The sequence below is a fragment of the Mus caroli genome, unplaced genomic scaffold, assembly GCF_978045245.1.
Source record: "Mus caroli unplaced genomic scaffold, Mus_caroli_1 scaffold_3, whole genome shotgun sequence".
NCBI lineage: Eukaryota > Metazoa > Chordata > Mammalia > Rodentia > Muridae > Mus > Mus caroli.
This window is the reverse complement of record NW_028227258.1, coordinates 151,980,600-152,001,302: the sequence shown is the minus strand read 5'-3', so window position 1 is coordinate 152,001,302 and position 20,703 is coordinate 151,980,600. Positions and strand designations below refer to the sequence as shown.

Genomic DNA, 20,703 nt, shown 5'->3' with positions numbered 1-20,703 from the left:
TCAGCTTTGAAGCCTACTATATGTTATAATTGCAGTGTTTTACAGTACATAGAAAGTTTTCTGCTCTTATAGAAAACATACATGGCTTAATTATGTAAAACAAAATTTCCTTATTCTCATTCCTCAGCATGTAAGGATCAAATCACTGTGTCTTTTGATTATACTATACCAAAGCATTTGACTACTGCAGCTCTCAGGTCTTATCAGCTGATGACAGTTAATACAGAAACTGATAATGGGCCAAAGTGTCTGTGCTTTGCTCATCCAAAAGTCAGGCATCTATTTTACACCCCTCCTCCATGACGCTCAGGGACCATCTCTGAGGCGGGAGGGAAAGGCTGTACAGCCAGAGGCTGGGGAGGACCCCAGCTAAACAATGTCTTCTGATCGTGACAACACTGTGTGCTCACCAAGTTAGAGCTGTGAGGCTGCTGTAGAAGACGTGCCCAAGATCAAGCCAGTCAACACTGCCAAGTGAATGGGATCCTGCCTCTAGCAGAGAAGTTACTGAGAGTGGCAGGCTGCTGGACAAGGGGGAGTCTGTGGCTTCTGGTTGGCACAACCACACAAGAGTAGATGGCTCCACACCCATGCAAATTTGGGCAAAGCTAATTAGACTCAATGGGTTAAAAAAAAAAAAAGACTTCTGAATGACTACAAGCTGCAGAGCAAGTCTTCACACATAAGCTTCTTGGAAAACGGTGTGTGTAGACGAGCTGAGAGCATCACACTCAAGCTGTAACACACATGCAAAAAGATAGTCATCATACCAGTCTTTAGGCTGGTAATGGGGCTTAGCTAAGTTAACCCCTGTGGCTGTTTAAGAGTGAAAATGGCCCCCGTCGGGTCAGGTGCTGGGATACTTGGTTTCTCAGTTGATTGAGCTGTTAGGATAGGCTGAGGAGGTGTGGTGGTTTAAATCCGTTGGCTCACGGGAAGTGGCATTATTAGGAGGTGTGGCCTTGTTGGAGGAAGTGCATCACTGTGGGGGTGGGCTCTGAAGCTCTGCCCAGTGCAGAAGACTCAGTCTTCCAACTGCCTTCCGATCAAGATGTACAACTGTTGGCTCCTCATGTGCCATGCCTGCCTGGATGTTACCACGCTCCTGCCTTGATGATAATGGACTGAATCTCTGAACCTGTAAGCCAGCCCCAGTTAAATGTTGTTCTTGGAAGAGTTGCCTTGTCAGTAGCAGAGAATGTGCTTAATCCTGTAGAGACTTGATGACCCAGGAAGGAGGGGCACTGGAGGGGGTCACCCTCTCATAGGCGAAGAGGAGGGAGGTTGGGGGAAGAACTCTGGGAGGGGGCAACATTTGGGATGTAAATAAAATAATAAATAATATAATTATTAATAATGAAAAAACAAACAAACAAACAAGAGTTGCCTTGGTCATAGTGTCTGTTGACAGCAGTAAACCCTAAGATAGGAGGTATAGTCCCAGTGGAGGAAGTATGACAGTGGTGGTGGGGGGATTTTTTGAGTCTTCAAAGCCTGGTGCTCTCTCTGTTTTGTGCTGTGATTGAAAATCTGAGCTGGCAGTTTCTTGCCCCTGCCTTTATATTCACTATCATGGACCCAACTATATTTCATTTTTGATTTTGTTAATTAGGATACTGTCCCTGTGCCCTCTAGTTAGTTTAGCTAAGGGTTTATCTATCTTGTTGATTTTCTCAAAGAACCAGCTCCTTGATTGGTTGATTCTTTGAATAGTTCTTCTTGTTTCCACTTGGTTGATTTCAGCCCTGAGTTTGATTATTTCCTGATGTCTACTCCTCTTGGGTGAATTTGCCTCCTTTTGTTCTAGAGCTTGTAGGTGTGCTGTCAAGCTGCTAGTGTGTGCTCTCTCTAGTTTCTTTTTGGAGGCACTCAGAGCTATGAATTTTCTTCTTACCACTGCTTTCATTGAGTCCCATAAGTTTTGGTATGTTGTCTTCATTTTCATTAAATTCTAAAAAGTCTTTAAATTTTTTCTTTATTTCTTCCTTGGCCAAGTTATCATCAAGTAGAGCATTGCTCAGCTTCCATGTGTATGTGGGCTTTTCGTTCGTTGTTTTTGTTGCTATTTAGTCCATGGTGGTCTTATAAGGTGCACAGGATTATTTCAATCTTCTTGTATCTGCTGAGGCCTATTTTGTCAATGGTCAGTTTTGGAGAAGGTTCCATGAGATGCTGAGAAGAAGGTATATTCTTTTGCTTTAGGGTGAAATGGTCTATAAATATCTTAGATCCATTTGCTTCATAACCTCTCTTAGTTTCACTGTGTCTCTGCTTAGTTTCTATTTCCAGGATCTGTCCAATGCTGAGAGTGGGGTGTTGAAGTCTCCCACTATTAATGTGTGGGGTGTATGCTTTGAGCTTTACTAAAGTTTCTTTTATGAATGTGGGGTTTTTGGAGCATTGATATTCAGAATTGAGAGTTCATCTTGGTAGATTTTTCCTTTGCCCAGTATGAAGTGTCCTTCCTTATCTCTTTGATAACTTTTGGTTGAAAGTTGATTTTCTTTGATACTAGAATGGCTACTCCAGCTTCTTTCTTGGGACCATTTGCTTAGAAAATTGTTTTCCAGCCTTTTACTCTGAGGGAGTATCCCATCTTTATTACTGAGGTACATTTCCTGTATGTAGCAGAATGCTGGGTCCTGTTTACATGTCCAGTCTGTTAGCCTAGGTCTTTTTATTGAGGAATTGAGCCCATTGATGTTAAGAGATATTTAGGGAAAGTGATTGTTACTTCCTGTTACTTTTGTTGTTAGAGGTGGAATTATGTTTGTGTGGCTATTTTCTTTTGGGTTTGTTGAAAGATGACTTTCTTGCTTTTTCTAGGGTATAATGTCCCTCCTTGTGTTGTTTTCCACCTGTTATCCTTTGTAGGGCTGGATTTGTGTAAATTTGGTTTTGTCATGGAATACTTTGGTTTCTCCATCTATGGTAATTGAGAGTTTTGCTATGTATAGAAGCCTGGGCTGACATTTGTGTTCTCTTGGGGTTTGTATAACATCTGTCCACAATCTTCTAGCTTTCATAGTCTCTGGTGAGAAGTCTGGTGTAATTCTGATAGGTCTGCCTTTATATGTTGCTTGACCTTTTTCCCTTATGGCTTTTAATATTCTTTGTTCAGTAATTCAGTGTTTTGATTATTATGTGATGAGATTATCATTCTGGTCCATTTGGAGTTCTGTAGGCTTCTTGTATGTTCATGGGCATCTCTTTCTTTAGGTTAGGGGAGTTTTCTTCTATAATTCTGTTGAAGATAATATTTACTGGCCCTGTAAGTTGGGAATCTTCTCTCTCTCTTCCTTAGGTTTGGTCTTCTCATTGTGTCCTGGATTTCCTGGATATTTTCCATTAGGAGCCTTTTGTATTTGGCATTTTCTTTGACTGTTGTGTCAATGTTTTCTATGGTAGCTTCTGCACCTGAGATTCTTTCTTCTATCTCTTGTATTCTGTTGGTGATGCTTGATCTATGTTTTCTAACTCCAGGGGTGTCTCCCTTTGGATTTCTTTATTGTTTCTATTTCCATGTTTATATCTTAAATGATTTTGTTCATTTCCTTTGCCTGTTTGATTGTACTTTCTTGTAATTCTTTAAGGGACATTCGTGTTTCTTCTTTAAGGGCTTCTAGCTGTTTACCTTTGTTCTCCTGTATTTCTTTAAGGGAGTTATTTATGTTCTTCTTAAAGTCCTCTATCATCATCATGAGAAGTGATTTTAGATTCAAATCTTGTTTTTCTAGTGTGATGGTATCCAGGACTTGCTATGGTGACAGAATTGGGTTCTGATGATGCCAAGTAACCTGGAACCTGTCCTTCCTGTGATCCTGCTTGTGTCAGAACTCCTCAGAGTTCAGCTGTCTCTGTGATCCTATGATTCTGGGATCCTGGGATTCTATGATCTTGGGCGTGTTAGAGCTCCTGGGAGTGAAGCTTCCTCTGGGTGTTGTGGGACTGGCTGTGGAGTTCATGCTCAAGGTCTGCTCAGGGCACCCAGCCCAGACTGGATGGATGAGCAAGGTTTTAAGGTAGATTTAAGCAGAGACAGTTTTAGATTACACAATAAAAAGGAACTGAGAAGAGGGGGTGGAGTGAAACAGGAGGACCTGCAGAATATCGGAATAAGCTTGGTCCAGTCCCAGAGTTTCTCAAAAACATCTCCCCATTAGCAGAGTCTTCCTAGAAGTGGAAGAAAGAGGGCAGGATTGCAAAAATAGGTGAAGTATGGGTGTAGAGAACCAGTTGCAACACTTCTGTGTCTGGATAGTTAAGAGTGCTTGTTCTTGCAGACCACCCAGGCTTGATTCCCAGGATCCATATGGTGCCTCAGAACCATGCGTAACTGTAGTTCCAGGGATCTGACACCCGCTTCTTACCTCTGCCAAGAGTAAGTGTACACATGGTTTATGTACATACATGCAGATGAAACAGTCATACACACAAAAATAAACAGGCTGCGGTGTCCAGCTAATCCAGTAATGGTTGGCTATGAACAGAAAGTCTAGTAAGAATCCATAAGTTTCTCTGTTTAAAAGGCTACATGTCACAATGGGTCTTCACTAGAACCTGGAATCCTGAAGAAATGGGCTCTAATGCCAATGAAGGAATGGATTTGCTAGTGAGGGTGAAAGCAACCAAGCATAAAGCAAAAATGATACTAAAACTTTATAAAGCAAATACTGGGCCTTTAATCCCAGCACCCAAGAGGCCAGCCTGGTCTACATAGGGGGCCCAGGACAGCTAGAGCTATGTAGAGAGACTATGTCTCAAACAAACAAACCCCAACCAATCAAAAAACTGGGAAAAATTATATTTTATGTTAATTTCAAAATTTAAAAAGTATCCTATTTTTGGCGTTTTTGCTGGTATGTTTCTTGGCTTTTGCTGGTGCTGAGGGTTTGAACTGAGGGCCCTGAGCATGCTTGGTGAACAATCTATATTGAGATCCATTGCTATCTATTCTTAACTTATACAAATTATGTCTCATCTGGGCAACCTGGCACACTTTCTTATTCCCAGCACTCAGAAGGCAGAGGTATGTGAATCTCTTGTGAGTTTGAAGCCATGTTGGTCCACATAGGGAGTTCCAGACCAGGCAGGACTATATAGTGAGATCCTGCCAACAAAACCAAAGCAAACTGAACCTGACTTGACTAATAGAGCCTGCCTAAATCTGGAGACAAGCAAACATGAGGGGAGGTTTGTCGCAGCTTCAATGGGCTTGGGCAGCTTTGCTCTACGCAAGCCAAGGGTCCGCTTCCCTAGGCCAGAGCCACTTAATGGAAGCTTAATTCTTTTCAATATATTCACTCTATCCAGTTGAAATCAACCTCTGTCCACAAACTGACTACTTGCTGCTCTGGCAGAGCAAAGCAAGCCACAGGAGGAGGAAAAAATAGCTAAATAAACAACGGCCAAAATGCTGCGTGGGCCAAGCTGTCTGGAGGAAGCCAAACCAAGCAGCTCCTGGCCAAGTCACAGCAACCAAGTGTGAACGGCCTATCTGTGCTCAACGCTGGCCCCTCCTTAGGGCGCCAACAGATGTGCTTCCCACAAAGGCATGGGCAACAGCTGAAAATTCACCCCCAGTCCAAAGTGATTTTGTTGAACATCAAAGTCCTGTCAGCTGACCTGAAGTCTCGCAGACAGGCCCTCTTTATAGGGAGCAGCCGAAGGACAGAGGAAGGGGAGAGGAGGCCCCTATTAGCGGGAACTTGTACCTCCTACCTCAGCTAATATTACAACAGTTCCAGGAGAGCTGGGCACTCCAGACAATTGCAGACTCGGAATTTTAACACTGTCCCACGTGAGGTGTGTAGATGTTTCCTGGCAGGCTCTTCGGTTATCTGCTCGTGGGTTAAAGAGAAATTCTGGAGATTCCACAACTGTATGGCTGGTTGGAAGACTAAGTGCCCCGGTGCTGGTGACACCCCCTTTGACCTCAGCTCTCAATCTTTTTATTTATTTATTTATTTATCTTTTTGAGTTAGTACTTTGCTATGTAGCCCAGGCTGGTCTTGAACTTGAGATCCTCCTGCCTCAGCCTATTGAGTACTGGAACAACAGGCCCGTGCCACAAATCCTGACTCACAATCCTATTTTCCACCCCAAGATAGGGTCTTACTATGCAGTTCTGCCTGTCCTGAAACTTACTGTGTAGACCAGGCTCTCACAGAGATATGTCTGCCTATATGCCCCCTCCCCAGACTGTGCTGAGATTAAAGGCTTGAGCACCACACCCGGCCACAGTGCTATTTTAAAATGGTTTCATACTTGGGATATATGGAGTGCCTTCTATTTTCCCGATCACAAGACGAACAGGGTGGCTGGCAGCGGTAGCTTTCCATTCCAGGTGGAGGGGCATGGCTTGATTTTGAAGTATGATATGACATGCTTAGCTTACACTGAATTAATAGTCTAGAGGTCATAAGAACACCACTGTAGCACAGTGGCCTAGTGCTGAGGTGATGGTTTTGTACACTGTGTGAAGATGTGGCTCTGTCCTCCCTTGCCTGCCTAAGGCACATTCTGATTGGTTAAAATGAGAAGCCTATGGCCTAGAGCAAAAGGCAGAAGAGTAAGGTGGGACTTCCAGACAGAGAGGACTCTGGGAGAGGAGGCATGGGAGATTCCCTACCCAGACTTGGAGGAAGTCTGACATATGAAGCTGAGAAGAGGGGCCGTGGGCTCCATCTCCAGCATTGTATAAACACATAGGCACACTTGGGAGGTAGACAAAGTCAGTCAAGGCCATCCTCAGCTCCACAGTGAGCTCGAGGATAGCTTGGTCTTGAAGTAAGGCTGTCTTAAAAACAAAGAACAATCAAGACTTCCCTGTGCACAGCATACACACAATGCAGTCTCCTGTGGCTGAATCCCCACGACACGCTGACATTCTGACAGTGGCCCACTGCTCTGCGCATTGGTAGCTTTTCTCGTTTTTGGTAGTGTGGTATTCGACTATGAATACACCAGTCTCCTCTTTCACATGCCTGCTGGCAGACATCTGCGTTGCTTCCGGTTGGGGTGATAATGAATAAAGCCGCAATGAACCTTTGTCTAGGAGTCTTTTTGTGGACATGCATTTTCTTTTCTCTTAGGTAAATACAGATGCAACTGTAGAGTTCCTGGGTTGTATGCTTAGCACATAATTAACTTGTAGGAAATTGCCAAACTAGTTTTCAAAGTAGTTATACCACATTTTGCATTTCCACTGGCAACGAGTGAGCATTCATTCCTGTTGCCAGAACTTAGGACCTTGTACGAACCCTACATCCTTCCACTTTCCCTCAGTCAGTCCCACCATGGCTGGCATTGCAGTGATAGGAATTTACTGGTGGTGGCCTGTCCAGGATAGAGGTAAACGTGCGGCCTGACGGTTCCTGAGTTACTAAGAATCCCTAGTCAACTATTTTCTTAATCCATGGATTCTAGAAGTACATTTTGTCCTGTTGCCTCCTAGGTGAGATTGGATGGTTAGGATGACTGTAGATGATGTCTGAGGTCCTCAGTGCTCCAGCACCCTCAACCTAGGGACCACATGGCTGGCCCACCCTGGATTCTGGGCGCCCAGGGCTCTGATCTGTGCTCTTCCTCTCCTGGTTAACTGTTTGCTGCTCTTCCTGATGATGTGTCGTTCCAGAGAAACACATATAGATGAAAAGATGGAAGAGCCATGAATGCTGCTAATGCTTGCTGTGCTGTGCTGTGCTGTGCTGTGCCTTGGATGCTGGGCGGGTGGGGGGCTAGGGAACCCTAGGTATGGAGACAATAGAACACTTGCCTCCATCCTGATACGTATTGATACGTCAGTGCCGAGTGGCTCAGGGTGGTGAGCCTTTCTATCACCCAGTGTACCTGTGGGGTTGATGTGGTCACACACTGTCCTCATTGGGACCGCTTCTGCACAGCACTCCTTTGGGAGACCTTCCTGCTCCTGAGAAGCAGATTAGGAATGAACACTGTAGAGTTCACGATGCAGGTGGACACCATTGTTTCAGGATATGTAACCACACTGTGGACCCCGAGATTATGTTATTTATTGGAAAAACATTTCTAGTTGTGGTGTAGCTCAACCCTAACACACACTTTTAATCCAGGAACATTTTGCTTGTATACTGTAAACAAGATTAAGTAAAATCAACCATGGGTCAAGAGGCATTTGACAGGGAGCGAATATGTGATTATTAACAAAAAGACATAGTAAGAGGGAGTCAGTAGGAGTCCTGATAGGCAGATGCACAGGAAGTAGAAGGGAGGACACTCAGTTTTGGGAGGTCCACTAAGGAGGAAGGTCAGTGGCTGCTTCTCTACCTGTCTGAGCTAGCAGGCTTTAACTCCAGCATCGGCAGCATCTGGCTCCCAAGTTTTCATTGGCAAAATTGAACAATTGGGATTTTGTTTAAAACAACACATTATACTCATGAGTTTTGTAGATCTGTGTGTTTTGGGAGATAAGTATAAGCCCCAAAGATAAAAAATGCAGAGTGCAGCAAATGCTTAACTCATGGTTAAAGACCACACAGCTACGGAAACTCCTGTGTTAGCTTACAGCTTCCTGCTTTGATTCAAGCTCCCCTCCAACCAACCCCCAGTAAAATTGTCCATGGTCACCACACCTACGAACCAAGTGAAAGTGATGAAAACCAGGATTTATAAGTGCCTCTGGGATACTGTTGCTGGTCCAGAATCTGCCAGAGCTACCCAAACTCACACCATTGCAGTGAGTTTTCTCACATTAACCCCAAAAGTGCACTGGGTGACTGAGGGGCTCACAGTCACCGTGAGCCATTCAGCACTGATCTATCAATACAGGATCAGGCCCATGGCATCTTGTCTCTATGCCTAGGGTTCCTAAGCTCCCGACTCACTCAGCATCCAAGAGTGAAAGCACAGCACAACACAGCACAGCGTTGCTGGGTGCATACTATTTCTCTCTCCTCTTTTCATGCAATCCTCACAACAGGTACATCAGGATGGTACCTCCATTTTTATTTTTCAGATAGCAGGCTGAAACACCAGAGGTGACACACCCCAACTTCAGAATACACAGAACATCATACCTAAATATGACAGAACCAGGAATCTGACTTTCCAGAAGGTCTTTTGGAATTGGTAGTTAACTTCTAGCCTTCTACAGAATTGGTTTTCTCTGGAGAGTACCATAGTGCCCATACTTTGGGTCATTGCATCACCTCGTGGTCATGACAGGAACTGCATCTTCTCAGAGTCCCAATCACATTCCATAGTAGTTCGGAAACAATCTATTTGAAACCAGAGGAAACTCCTTTCATGGGTATTTTCTTCCCTATTCTAAGGAGGAATGAAGTATCCACCCATTGGTCTTCCCTCTTCTTGATTTTCTTGTGTTTTGAAGATTGTACCTTGGGTGTTCTATGCTTCTGGGCTAATATCCACTTATCAGTGAGTGCATATCTAGTAACTTCTTTTGTGATTGGGTTACCTCACTAAAGTTTGGAACTAAGACTAAGGATGGGCCATCCAGAGACTGCCCCACCTGGGGATCCATCCCATAATCAGCCACCAAACCCAGACACTATCGCATATGCCAGAAAGATTTTGCTGAAGGGACCCTGATAGAGCTGTCTCATATGAGGCTATGCCAGTGCCTGGCAAACACAGAAGTGGATGCTCACAGTCATCTATAAGATGGAACACAGGGACCCCAATGGAGAAGCTAAAGAAAGTACCCAAGGAGCTGAAGGGGTCTGCAAGCCTATAGGTGGAACAACAATATGAACTAACCAGTACCCCCAGAGCTCGTATCTCTAGCTGCATATGTAACAGAAGGTGGCCTAGTGGGCCATCAATGGGAAGAGAGGCCCCTTGATCTAGCAAACTTTATATGCCCCAGTACAGGGGAATGCCAGGGCCAAGAAGTGGGAGTGGGTGGGTAGGGGAGCAGGGCAGGGGTAGGGTATAGGGAACTTTCCGAATAGCATTTGAAATGTAAATAAAGAAAATATCTAATAAAATCTAATTAAAAAAAAAAAAAACAGAGGAAAAAAGTCTGCTAGATTCTGCCCTCCCAAAGCTGGCCAACTGATGTGCAGAGCCAGGATGGCCTGGTGCCTCTCTCACATTTCACTGCTGTGGCTGAGGAATGAGTAGAGTCCCTCTTCGGCCTCAGCTCCCACCGGGCCATTGACTAGGCTGCCCACATGCCATTCGCCTCTGTGGATTCTTTAACTCATCTTGCTCACAAGCAGCCTCTATTATTTATGCTAAGCTCACTGTATTTCTGTCACAATATAAACAACCTTGGGCAATTCATACAAATGTAATCACTTGCTTCTGCAAAGTGGGAATCAGGTTGTACCAAAAACTGTGGGTACGATTAAATGAAAAGCTGCATTTATAAACATCTGATAAACTGTGACAAAACATGTAAATGTAGTGATTATCAGATAATATGTGTCTGTGCAAAGCACTGCACACTTTGAACTTCCTAATGTGAGTGTTAGCAGGTCAGATAGAGCCGATGGTGTCCGCAATCATGACCCATACCTATGTGCAGTGAACAGTTCTCTTGCTGTGTTTACAGCCTAGGGAATGAATGTCTGTTAAAAGAGTGCATGCTCTCGTATGTGGAATCACATTTAATAACTTCACAACTGTCCCTCAAGGTGTGAGGGCGCATTACCAGGTTTACAAAAAGGTGCCATCTCGAGGGTCAAGCTGGCTTTCTTAGGGTCTCAGAGCAGTGGCTGGGGGATGGACTGGGGATCATTTGACATGGTCTAGGTGCTTCCAAACGTTCTGAGTGACGGGCCACAGTACAGGACCCACTCACGTGTCAGCACACAGTTGAGATGAAAACCCCACAGAGGGCAGTGCTGACCCCACATTCAGCGGATCCTCACACCCGCTCACCTCTCATTACAGTGACTCACAGCCTACCAGTCACTCTGGGAGTAGAAGGTTCTCAAACAACCTCCACTAGATAACAACCTCTACTGCAAATGACTGTTGATTTCAAGTGGACAGTAAGAATCTAAAAGAACAGGCAAGAAATTAGGAAGTTCCATCAACAAAACAGACTGTCTGCCCAGACAAACTAGTTATTTCATAGGCTTATATCCTTTCCATTGGTAGTCAGTTCTCATCCCCCATGATTACCGACCTAATGCACGCAGGTTGCTAAAGTGCATCCTTAAACACAGACATGCCAAGGAACATTCCTTTTTCTCTTCTCCTGGGTGGTGGTGCTACCCTGGTTGTCAGTGTGTACAGTTGGAGTTCCCATCTTTTATGGCAAATTCTGAGATTTCTTTGATGCCCGAGAGGTACATTTCTTGAAGCTCCCTGGGTGAACGTGCAAATGCTGATGTATATTTTTAAGTCACCAATGTGTTGATGACAGAATAGATGCCCTCTTTGGTGGGAGTCATTCAGCCCAGATCAGAAGGGTATGAGAGACTGAGACAGAAGAAGTTGGCATTGCGAGTACTACAATGAGTTCTGTAGAGACCGTTGAGACGTGGTTTGAAATGTACAGTACCTGTAATGGCAGAGCTTGCATCCTGCAACAACTGAAGACAGCGTTTAAAGCTATTCTAGTCCCTTCACACACCAACCTGTGCACACCCAGCTCTCAGTGAATGAATGAACCAGCTCTTGTGCCCTGCTTCCAGGCTGTTCAGCATTTTGCCTATGGTGCTCAATAAATATTAGTTCACTAAACAGCAGGGTGAAGAGCAGCTGTCCTATTTTCTTTTTAAACTACTCAAAGTAAGTTTAGATACAAATGGTCAAGGCCGCACAACATGGCGCCATCAGTTCCTTTATCACTGTGGGGAAGGCTGAGTCTAGAAGAAAACACCTAGTTCTAAACAACCCATTTGTGTCCACACTGAGCATTTTGTAAATGAAGCCTATGGTCTTCAAATAAGTGGTGTGTTTGTGTGTGTGTGTGCACGCACGCACGTGCCTGAAGGTCAGAGGACACCCTGGGTGTCAGTTCTGTGTATCTAGCTTGTGAGGTTTTGGAGATTCTCTCATCTCCATCATAGAAGCACTGAGACTCTGGAAGCTGTGTCCATCTTCTAAGGATTCTGACGATCTGAACTCTAGTCCACACGCTTGCCTGTCAAGTCCTGTACCCATGCTGTGGGGAAGCTCCCATTTTTTCCTCTGGTGATGCAACTGTTTGCTAATTTTGCTGAGGTATGTGGATAGCCTACCCGAGCCAGTCCAATGCAGCCTGACCAGGGAAGAATATGACTTTCAGTTCTATAAAACATACAAACTGATCTCTGATAGGTGATTGATCAATTAATTCATTAATGCAGTTTGGAAGCACTAGAGGGCCCCTGTTCTATGTCTGAGGTCTTGCCACAACACTGGCCATACTTATGAGTCAGGACTGTTTGCTTAGAATCCCTGGAAATGGCAGGCTAAACAAGAGTTCAGCTCCACACTGCTGTGTATTCTCTCTGTGTATTCTATCCATGGGTCCAAGTGTCTCGCAGAGTGCCCTTGCATAAGATGGACTCTTCAGGCAGGACCCTGCTTCTGGGAACAGCAGGATACTGCACAAAGGCCCTCCTTTCTGGTGGATGGCCCTATCCTCAGGGCATACCCAGAGAGAGCCATGGTAGTGCTCACTGCTGCACACTGTGAGTGATGCCAAGGGAAGCAGAGAGGATGCTGGACCACATTCAGGGGAGGACAAGGCTGACTACATCCTTGGGGCTGCAGTTTGCCTTGTTTATGAGTCATATTTAAGAATGATGACACCCATATAAAATTAAAAACTAGCATTAAAAAAAAAATCACAGCTTCACATAACTTTCAAACAATGCTGAAGTGTTCCCTAGATTTAGTAGCAGTGTTGCAGTCTATGAAATAAAAATGCTTCTATAAAACAGAGGGTGACAGGTCCGTGAGAATGATGTAGGTGGGTAAAAGCACTTGCTGCCAAATCTGAGTTCAATTCCTAGAACCCACATAGTGAAAGAGAGACCAACTCCCACAAGCTGTTGTCTAACTTCTATATACACAAACAAACACACAACACACAGCATAAATAATGTTAAAAAACCGGAAACCCAGAACATGGTGACAGTAAATGAAAGATTCCTGAAGAGAATGAAGAGGCTGTGGATCTGGATGGCAGCTCTGGTGGACTGCAGGGCTATGGAACAAATGTATCCTGGGACCTTGGTCTCTACAGAGCTCTACTGTGAGGACCGACACATGTATGGTCAGTCAGTCTAATGAGCTCTAATCTATTCATCTATTTAGCTATTCTTTACATTTGTGTTTGGTAAACATAATTTTGGGGATGAAGTAGACATGTTTATATGTTAGCTTTTATGTAGCTCTTCTATCTAGCTGTATAAAATGAACAAACGCTTTTGGGCTAACAGAAGCAGAAAAGAAAAAAATACTGTATTTTAAGAGCATGCACCCACAGGAAGCCTCAGTTCAGTATTTCAGCTTCCAAGAAAGGTAAGGGTGTTAGACAATGTATACACAGATGGAGCACACATGTCGGATGGGACACAGACATGGAGGTTTCAGTCGGTTTTGGCTTTAATTGGGGAATCTGCAATGTCAGAGACCGCTAAGACCAGGCATGGGGTGAGACTGCATACCAGGACCTTGGGTGCACAACGCAGTGCACAGCACACCTACCTTTCTCTTCCTGGGAATGGGCTCATCGAAGAGCAGGTTGCTGGCGTCTGCCTCGTCAATGCCATCGTCAGGTGGAGCGGGGCTGCGGAAGGGCTTGAAGCTGTCAGCTGACAGTGGTGGAGAGGGCGTGGATGGGTTGGACTGGTCACTCGGAGCGCTCCAGCTCCAGTAGCCGCTGCTGCTGCTGCTGGATGGTGCACCTTCCTTCCAGGACCCGCTGAGACCCTCTGTGAACACAGGGGACAGCAAGTGAGAGCCTCCGGGAAAGGGGCTCTGTCTTCACCCACCCCAGTCACACGGTTCTTTCTAAGCAGTTGTTCTAGCCACACTGCAACACACTGTCTGTGCTCTCAGTGAGCATTCTAGTGTGAGGCTCCTTCCTTGGAATTGGTGGAGATCATACAAGAACAAGAAAATAATCATTACTTCTTGTTCACCAACTGTGCGCCTCTGGTTTGCTGGCTGAAGTGCTTCTGAGTGGGAGACTGCCCATGGTAGCTTCCCAAACTATCTGGCCAGCAAGCCTCCACCCTGCTCCTCCCCATCCCAATTTAAAAATGGCATTACTCATATAACTACGGTTCTTAGGATATATGCATAAGAAAGTAGACAAAAATTCTGTGAGAAATGGTAATTTCTAGATAGGCATCTAAAGCAAGTTCCCACTACTGATGAAAACACATAATAGGGCCTTAGATTCTGACTGCTTTTATATCCCTTTAAACTTAATTGTCAAAGTCAGTATACAGAGCTTTGTGATGGCATTTTCATATATCAGGGTCATGACCCCTCACTCTAATTTCCCCTTTCCCTCTGGCCCCCAATTATTAGTCTCCTCCTTCACACTTATCAGTCCCCATTTCTGCTTACACACCCTGAGTTCCAATCCCCCCTAGACCTTAGGGCACTCATCTGCCTGCTCTCTACCTAGGAAATGAACCTGGCTGGCCAAGGCTAGAATTGGTCTGATAGTGGCCCTTGGTCTTGCAGAGCATGTAGGTCCTCCACTGTGAACATCCTTATCTCTGTGGCAGAGCTGGATGGCATCAGGGTTTACTGGCAATGCCTACTGACCAGACCGATGCCCAAACGAACTATAGGTAGTCTGACAGAGATTACTTCCTGCTAATGTCAGAGGAGGGGCTTTAGTCACTACAGATTTACTTTATCTTTCAAGATGCCCAAACTTAATTAGCACTTACATAAACTACTTTTTTTCTGGGTAGTTTCTCTTCCATATTTATGTGCACCACGAATATATTAAAACTAATTATGAGGGGGGAGGAGGAAAAAAAAATCCCAAAATGCCTCATTAAAAAATACTATCAATGTCTGTGTAATTACTAATGCAGTAAAGATGACTAGTAGACTAGCATTTGTGGGAAATCATGACCCTTACCTAATTAATTATAGATTTCCAGCAAATTCCTCAACTACACAAAGCTAAAAGTTGAGTAGAAGTCACTAGGTTTAGAGCTGAAGTTCTACAGAAGCTGCCATTTCGTGGTGGTAAACCTCTGCCAGAATTAAATGGTCATTTCTGCATACCTGCACTTTGCAAGTATCAAAGTGACTTCGAGTCTCCTTCCTGCAGACTGATGGCTGAATACGGTGACCTCCTAAAACTAGCACAAGGCGTGAAAACCAATGACTTCCTCGCATACCCTACCGCACAAAAATCAAAGTGACAGTGCTGGATACACATGCTACCACATCACAACGGAGCAGCTGAACTGCTTTTGAAAACTAGCAATTCTCACAGTGCACTACAGCAGCGTGTCGCGTCGGCTTACCAGCTTGAATTCTTCACTCTTTCACCGGGAGGCCGAAGCGATTCAGAAAGGGCCATTGCAGAGTGTTCCCTGGGCTACAGCACCCAAGGGAGTGTAAGCCAAAGACCTCCTAATGGAACAACCCGTCTCAGGCAGGCACAGGAGAACATCACAACAGGTTCCCCTACTCACTGATACACCACAATTCTGGAGAACGACTATCCTCCCACCCAAACTCGTGATTTTGTTATTATAAATTGCTTCCCTTGCTTTAAAAATTAGCTTCCTTTTGAAAACCAGTGGGAGACATCACATTTAGCACTTAGGTAGTTATTTTTTTAAAGTTTTTATTTATATACTTGTTTATTTTGAGGCAGGCAGGGTCTCTGTGTAGACCAGGCTGCCTCATCAATTCACAGAGACTGCTGCCCCTTCAGTGCTGGGATTAGTGGCGGGTGCCGTCATGCCTAGGTAAATAGTTGTGTGTGTGTTTTTTAACCACAAATGAGCACTGGCATACTCTTATTGCTGAGCTAACAGAAATTTGCAATTGAAGAATCAAAAGGTTTACTTTAATTTTAACCTTTAAATACAAAGTATCAATAGAAATGTTCTCAATTTTTTAAAAAACAATTGTATGGTATTCAAACTCATTCCTAGAATGGTTTGTGGGCTACCCCAGTTTTACCTCCAGCCACGCTGCCTAGATGAGAAAGGCAAATCTGGGTATTTGCCAAGAGGCTCCCAAAGGCCACTAAGCAAGAATGGCTACTTCATCTCAATGCCTGTGCCTATGCAGTGCATGTAAGTTCATCTGTGTATGTCTGTATTTAAATGCACACACTTACACACATGCTGCCTGCTGTCCTAATCCAAACTTTCCCCTCTCTGTGTGGATCACCTTAGGTATGCAGGACCTGTCATGATAAAGTGCCTAGTATCATCCATCCAACTCCAGCTCCCGCTGTCTGCTTTCCTGACTAAATTAAATGAAGTGCAGATTAAATGAAGCCTGATTAGAAAGGCAGATCTGGAATGAAGCAGATAGGACCTAGAAATGTAGTACGGTCATTTCTACGTCAAGCCACACATGCCTTGGCTTACTTCTCTGTAAAGCAGTGACAAGAGAACTGCATACACTTGTTGGTAGACATACGATGACATAGAGCAAGCAGCAGACAGCAAGTCTGTGCTCAGTCAATGTACTAGCTATTAACAAGGCCGTGACTGACAGTCTTCTCCCCAGGAGACTGCACAGTCCCTAGAAGTACGGCCACTATTTCTATTCTGTTGATATGTTCAAATCTTCTAGGTGGCATCTGATAAGTATACAGTGAGTTTGTGAATGGACTAAGTAATTCTCTTTGGTTATGAAGTGTATGGTAATGCTTCTACAAACTACTCAACCTTCAGTGTGCTCACTGGTACAATCAAAAGGAAATGATGCTGGGAAGACAAGTTTGTTAGACCATTCTCCGGTTTCCTGAGGAAAAAGGCACATAAGTACTGCACAGATATGTCCTGAAACAGAGTAATCAAGTGGTAGAACTCAGTGTCTGTGAGCTGTGTAGGTGAGCACATCAGTATCCTGGGGTGTAAGGGAGAGGAGCGGGGGAGGCTGACGGCCCAGGGTCTCTACTTCCCGCATATTCTTCAATTTGAAACCAACTGTTTATTGGGAGGAATGAGAGTCCTAGGAGAGAGAGAGGCCTTGCTCTTGGAGCTAATGGGCACATTCCATACTCCAGACTCACCATTAGGCCGCACAGGAGGGCTTCGGACCAAAGGGCTGGTTGACAAGCTGGTCAATACCATGGCTGCAGTCACCTTGTCCATGTCCAGTTCCTCTGAAGATTTTCTGTAAAACAGGAAGAAGTGCTGTCTGTCTGGGCTCACGCTATCGACGGTGGGCAAGCAAGCCATTACAGGCTGCCACATTTACTTTATAATGAATCCTCAGGAAAAGCCAATGTTCTGCCAGTTGATTTATGGATAAGAGGTCACACGATCAAATTGAAGCCATATGCACCAGGAAGAAGAGGGTACCTTTATTCATTGTTCATCCAACAACTACCTATTGAGTGTGCTGATGTGCCAGAAAGTTGCTGCTGCAGGTACCAGTGATGCTGAATAAGACAGACAAACCAACAGGAACAGAAGCCTCTCTGACCATGGCAAGTGCTATGAAGGACATCAGCAGTGGATACCACAGGGTGTAAATGTCTCTGAGGAGCAACTCCTGAGGTGATTCGACGGTAAGGAGGACTGAGTCCTGGGAGCGGAGAGAAGTTAATTGCTACAGCAGTGGTAGCCTGAGGTACACACTAGAGAGAGGAGAGGGGCAGAGCTGGCTCCACTGTGAGACAATGGAATGTTTGTTCTTTATTCTGCATGGAGGTGCGAGTCACTGAACACTTTCAATAGCTCATGCCCATGGCACAAAGCTGAGCTAGCAACATGAAGGATGGAATAAAGAAAAGGCAGAACAGAAAAGAGAGGTGGTAAGACCACTGACAGGATACAGATGAAAAAAATAGTGGTTGGGAGTGGGGTGGGGTTGTGACTGTGGGGCTGGTGGGGAGAAGTGGTATCTGGATGGCCCTGGTACCAGTGCGAGCCTCCACTGACAGGACAGCAACGAGGCGACAAAAGCATTGAGGGGTGTTTAAACCCGAGTCTCCCACTGCCCTTTACACTGAGTGTGTGTGCTGTGTGCATGTATGTGTGTGCAAGTGTTTATGTAAGTGGGTGGGTGGAGAGGCAGTGTGCATGCATGTGGACTTCCCAGGTTGATGTTGGGAATCTTCCTTTATGCTTCTATTACCTTATTCACTGAGACAGGGTGGTCCCAGCCGGCTTGCTCAGAATTACCTATTTATACCTTTGGAGGCTGGAGTCACAGCTTTCTAGGGCTCTGACCTCTGGCTCTAACCACTGAACCATCCATCTCCTCAGCTCTGAGCTCTGGGGCTCTCACCACTGAGACATCACCTCAGCTCTGAGCTCTGGGGCTCTCACCACTGAGACATCTCCTCAGCTCTCATGCCTGGTTCTCGTTTTACTTTCCACATGAACTCACGGACGATGGGGCATGGGAGCAGCTATGGTTACTGAGTGAGACAAGAAGGCTGCTCTCCTTTAATTCTGGCCAGTTAACCATGAATGTGTAAGATAGCCATCATGGTGACTAGAGTCAGCTTGTGTAAGATTATTTCTATGGAAAAGATAAATCTGAGAGGCAAAACTTTCTGGAGTACACCGACATAAAATAAATGACACTCCCTCCCAGAAAATGAACATCTTCTAATTAGGGAAGATGTTGGAGAAGCACAGCAGAGGATTCCTCAGCCATAGCTGCAGATGGACTGTCACCCTGACAGGTGTGAGAGGAAAGCCGAATGGCTCTTCCCTTGCACAGGATGGGGTGAGGGGTGTTTACCTCAGATGGTCAACCTCATCTTCTCGATGGGACTCAGAATCCTTACGGTAACAAAAAACCTCTAAGCCTGCTCGAGAGGAAATTACCAGAGTGGGTGAACTGAGCTAGAGGCGTACCTTAAGTGTGGGCTGAGACAGTCCATGGTTGGAGGGTGGACTTAACCAAAGGGTGAAGGCTTGCTGGGCATAACCGTTTATTGTTTCTGTTCCTGCTTCAGATACGATGAGACCGCTGTCTGAAGCTCCTCTGCACGACTTCTCTGCAGATGGCTGTACTCTCAAACCGGGGCCAAAATACACGCTCCCCTGGCTGTTTCCTCACGTACTTTTGTCATAGCAGCAAGAGAAGCAACTTACACACTGGTAATGGTTTCAGCATGAACTTACAGAAAATGAGTCTGACTCCCGGATATCTACAACGATACTAGATTATTACGGGTTTCCATCGCCTGGTACACTTGGATTCAAGGAACGTCTGAAACACTCCTGTAAAATTCTTCTCCAAGGATCTATGTCCTTACACCCTAAACTGCTCCATCAAGAGGTAAATTATTTCTTTCAGTGCCTGGCAAATAAAAACACGTGTATAAGCAAGCAGGAGCCCGGACCATAAAATTGCTTCCATGGGAACTTACAAGACAATGGCACAGCCCAGAAGCAGAAAACCCTGCATACACTCTCAGCTATGGCTGCACAAGCTTTATACTCATCACAGTGGACAGGATCCCTACAGCCAGCAAAAGGTGATGCTGTTTACTACAGAAATGCAGCACCAGGGAAGGAGGGTGAGGCACCTTCATGCGCCCCGAGTGTTGTGCAGGCTCAGACTCCCTATGCGGTCATGATTACAGAGGGTAGGAGTAAGGAGAAAGGGGTTTTGAGAGCTGTGGAGGTCTTTCCTACCCCCCGATTGGTCAGTTTGAAGACAGGCACGGTGCCTGACTGGTCTGCAACTGTGGTGTAATCACATGTGGTTCATGTCCTGGTCAGGCCTTGAACCTGCCGAGCCAGTCCATCGGCAGCGGCCTGCTGGCGGGACACAGGAGCTGCCAGGGTTTTGTCTTATGTCAGGAGGCTGAGGAAGGAACCAGCCATCCTGGATATCTAGCCATGGCCTCTCTTCTTACCTGTCTGTTATACTGAGTCTAGCTCCTGGCCTCTCAAAAATCATGAGACAAAATGGACTCTTGTATGATATCTGTCAGGTACCTGATCATAGCAATGAGAAAATACACAACTAATACATCAAAACAGTTCTAAATCCAGGACCAGAGAGGAGCAGGCACCTGAGGATGGGAAGGTGCCCGCAACACTTGAAGGTTCCCAACAATACTTGTTAGACATCTGCCCACATCCATCTGGGTTTCAGAGTCCCTTCGCACTAATTCTCCTTGCATCATTTTGAGAGGCGTGTTTGTACTTTTTAACGTAAGGTAAACATTTTGTTTTAGAGGTCTAGCTGACAATTCAAATAATCAATGGCTCTGATGTGTCCTGGTCAGGCATGTGCCACACCACGCTTATAGACCAGGTTGGTGAGTCCAGGCTGGAAGCTTCTTTCATGCCAGCTAGCTCCCCAGTGTGCTGGAAGATGCCAGGGAGAACTGTGAGCAGCCTCACCCCTGGGTAGACTGAAATCTACACTGCTGACTGGCAGGGCAGGGTGTGTACACGGTACAGGGTTACAGTCTTAGGGGGGCAAGCAAGCACTTTCTTTTAGAATGGGGATCCTCTCCACTGTAAGGACCTCACCTCTGGTACTGTAATCCTGGCTGAAATCCTGTGGCTGAGGAGGTCTGAGGCACCAGTGGGGAGGCAGCTGCTGCTGCTTCTGAGCACC

General features: G+C 45.3%; 1 protein-coding gene and 1 long non-coding RNA gene across 6 annotated transcripts in view; one reads left to right on the top strand and one right to left on the bottom strand.

The window, feature by feature from the left end:
- The window catches only part of Znf704 (zinc finger protein 704), a 184,165-nt gene that overhangs the window by 22,607 nt on the left and 140,855 nt on the right, over positions 1 to 20,703 (bottom strand). For all 4 annotated transcript variants that reach the window (XR_015046792.1, XM_021158282.2, XM_021158280.3 and 1 more), the window contains 2 exons: positions 17,180 to 17,283; positions 13,654 to 13,880 (listed from right to left, as the gene is read on the bottom strand). Coding sequence is in view for 3 of the 4 variants with exons in the window: in XM_021158282.2 (XP_021013941.1) it covers positions 13,654 to 13,880; positions 17,180 to 17,283 (331 nt within the window). In the remaining variant the exon portion in view is untranslated. The remainder of the gene's footprint in view (positions 1 to 13,653; positions 13,881 to 17,179; positions 17,284 to 20,703) is intronic.
- On the top strand, positions 1,060 to 19,609 carry LOC110291248 (uncharacterized). 2 transcript variants are annotated; one of them, XR_015046793.1, is made up of 3 exons: positions 1,060 to 1,140; positions 4,284 to 4,381; positions 19,082 to 19,609. It is a non-coding gene; the product is annotated as an uncharacterized LOC110291248 (long non-coding RNA). The 2 variants fall into 2 exon arrangements; XR_002377543.3 differs by lacking the exon at positions 1,060 to 1,140 and adding an exon at positions 3,914 to 4,022.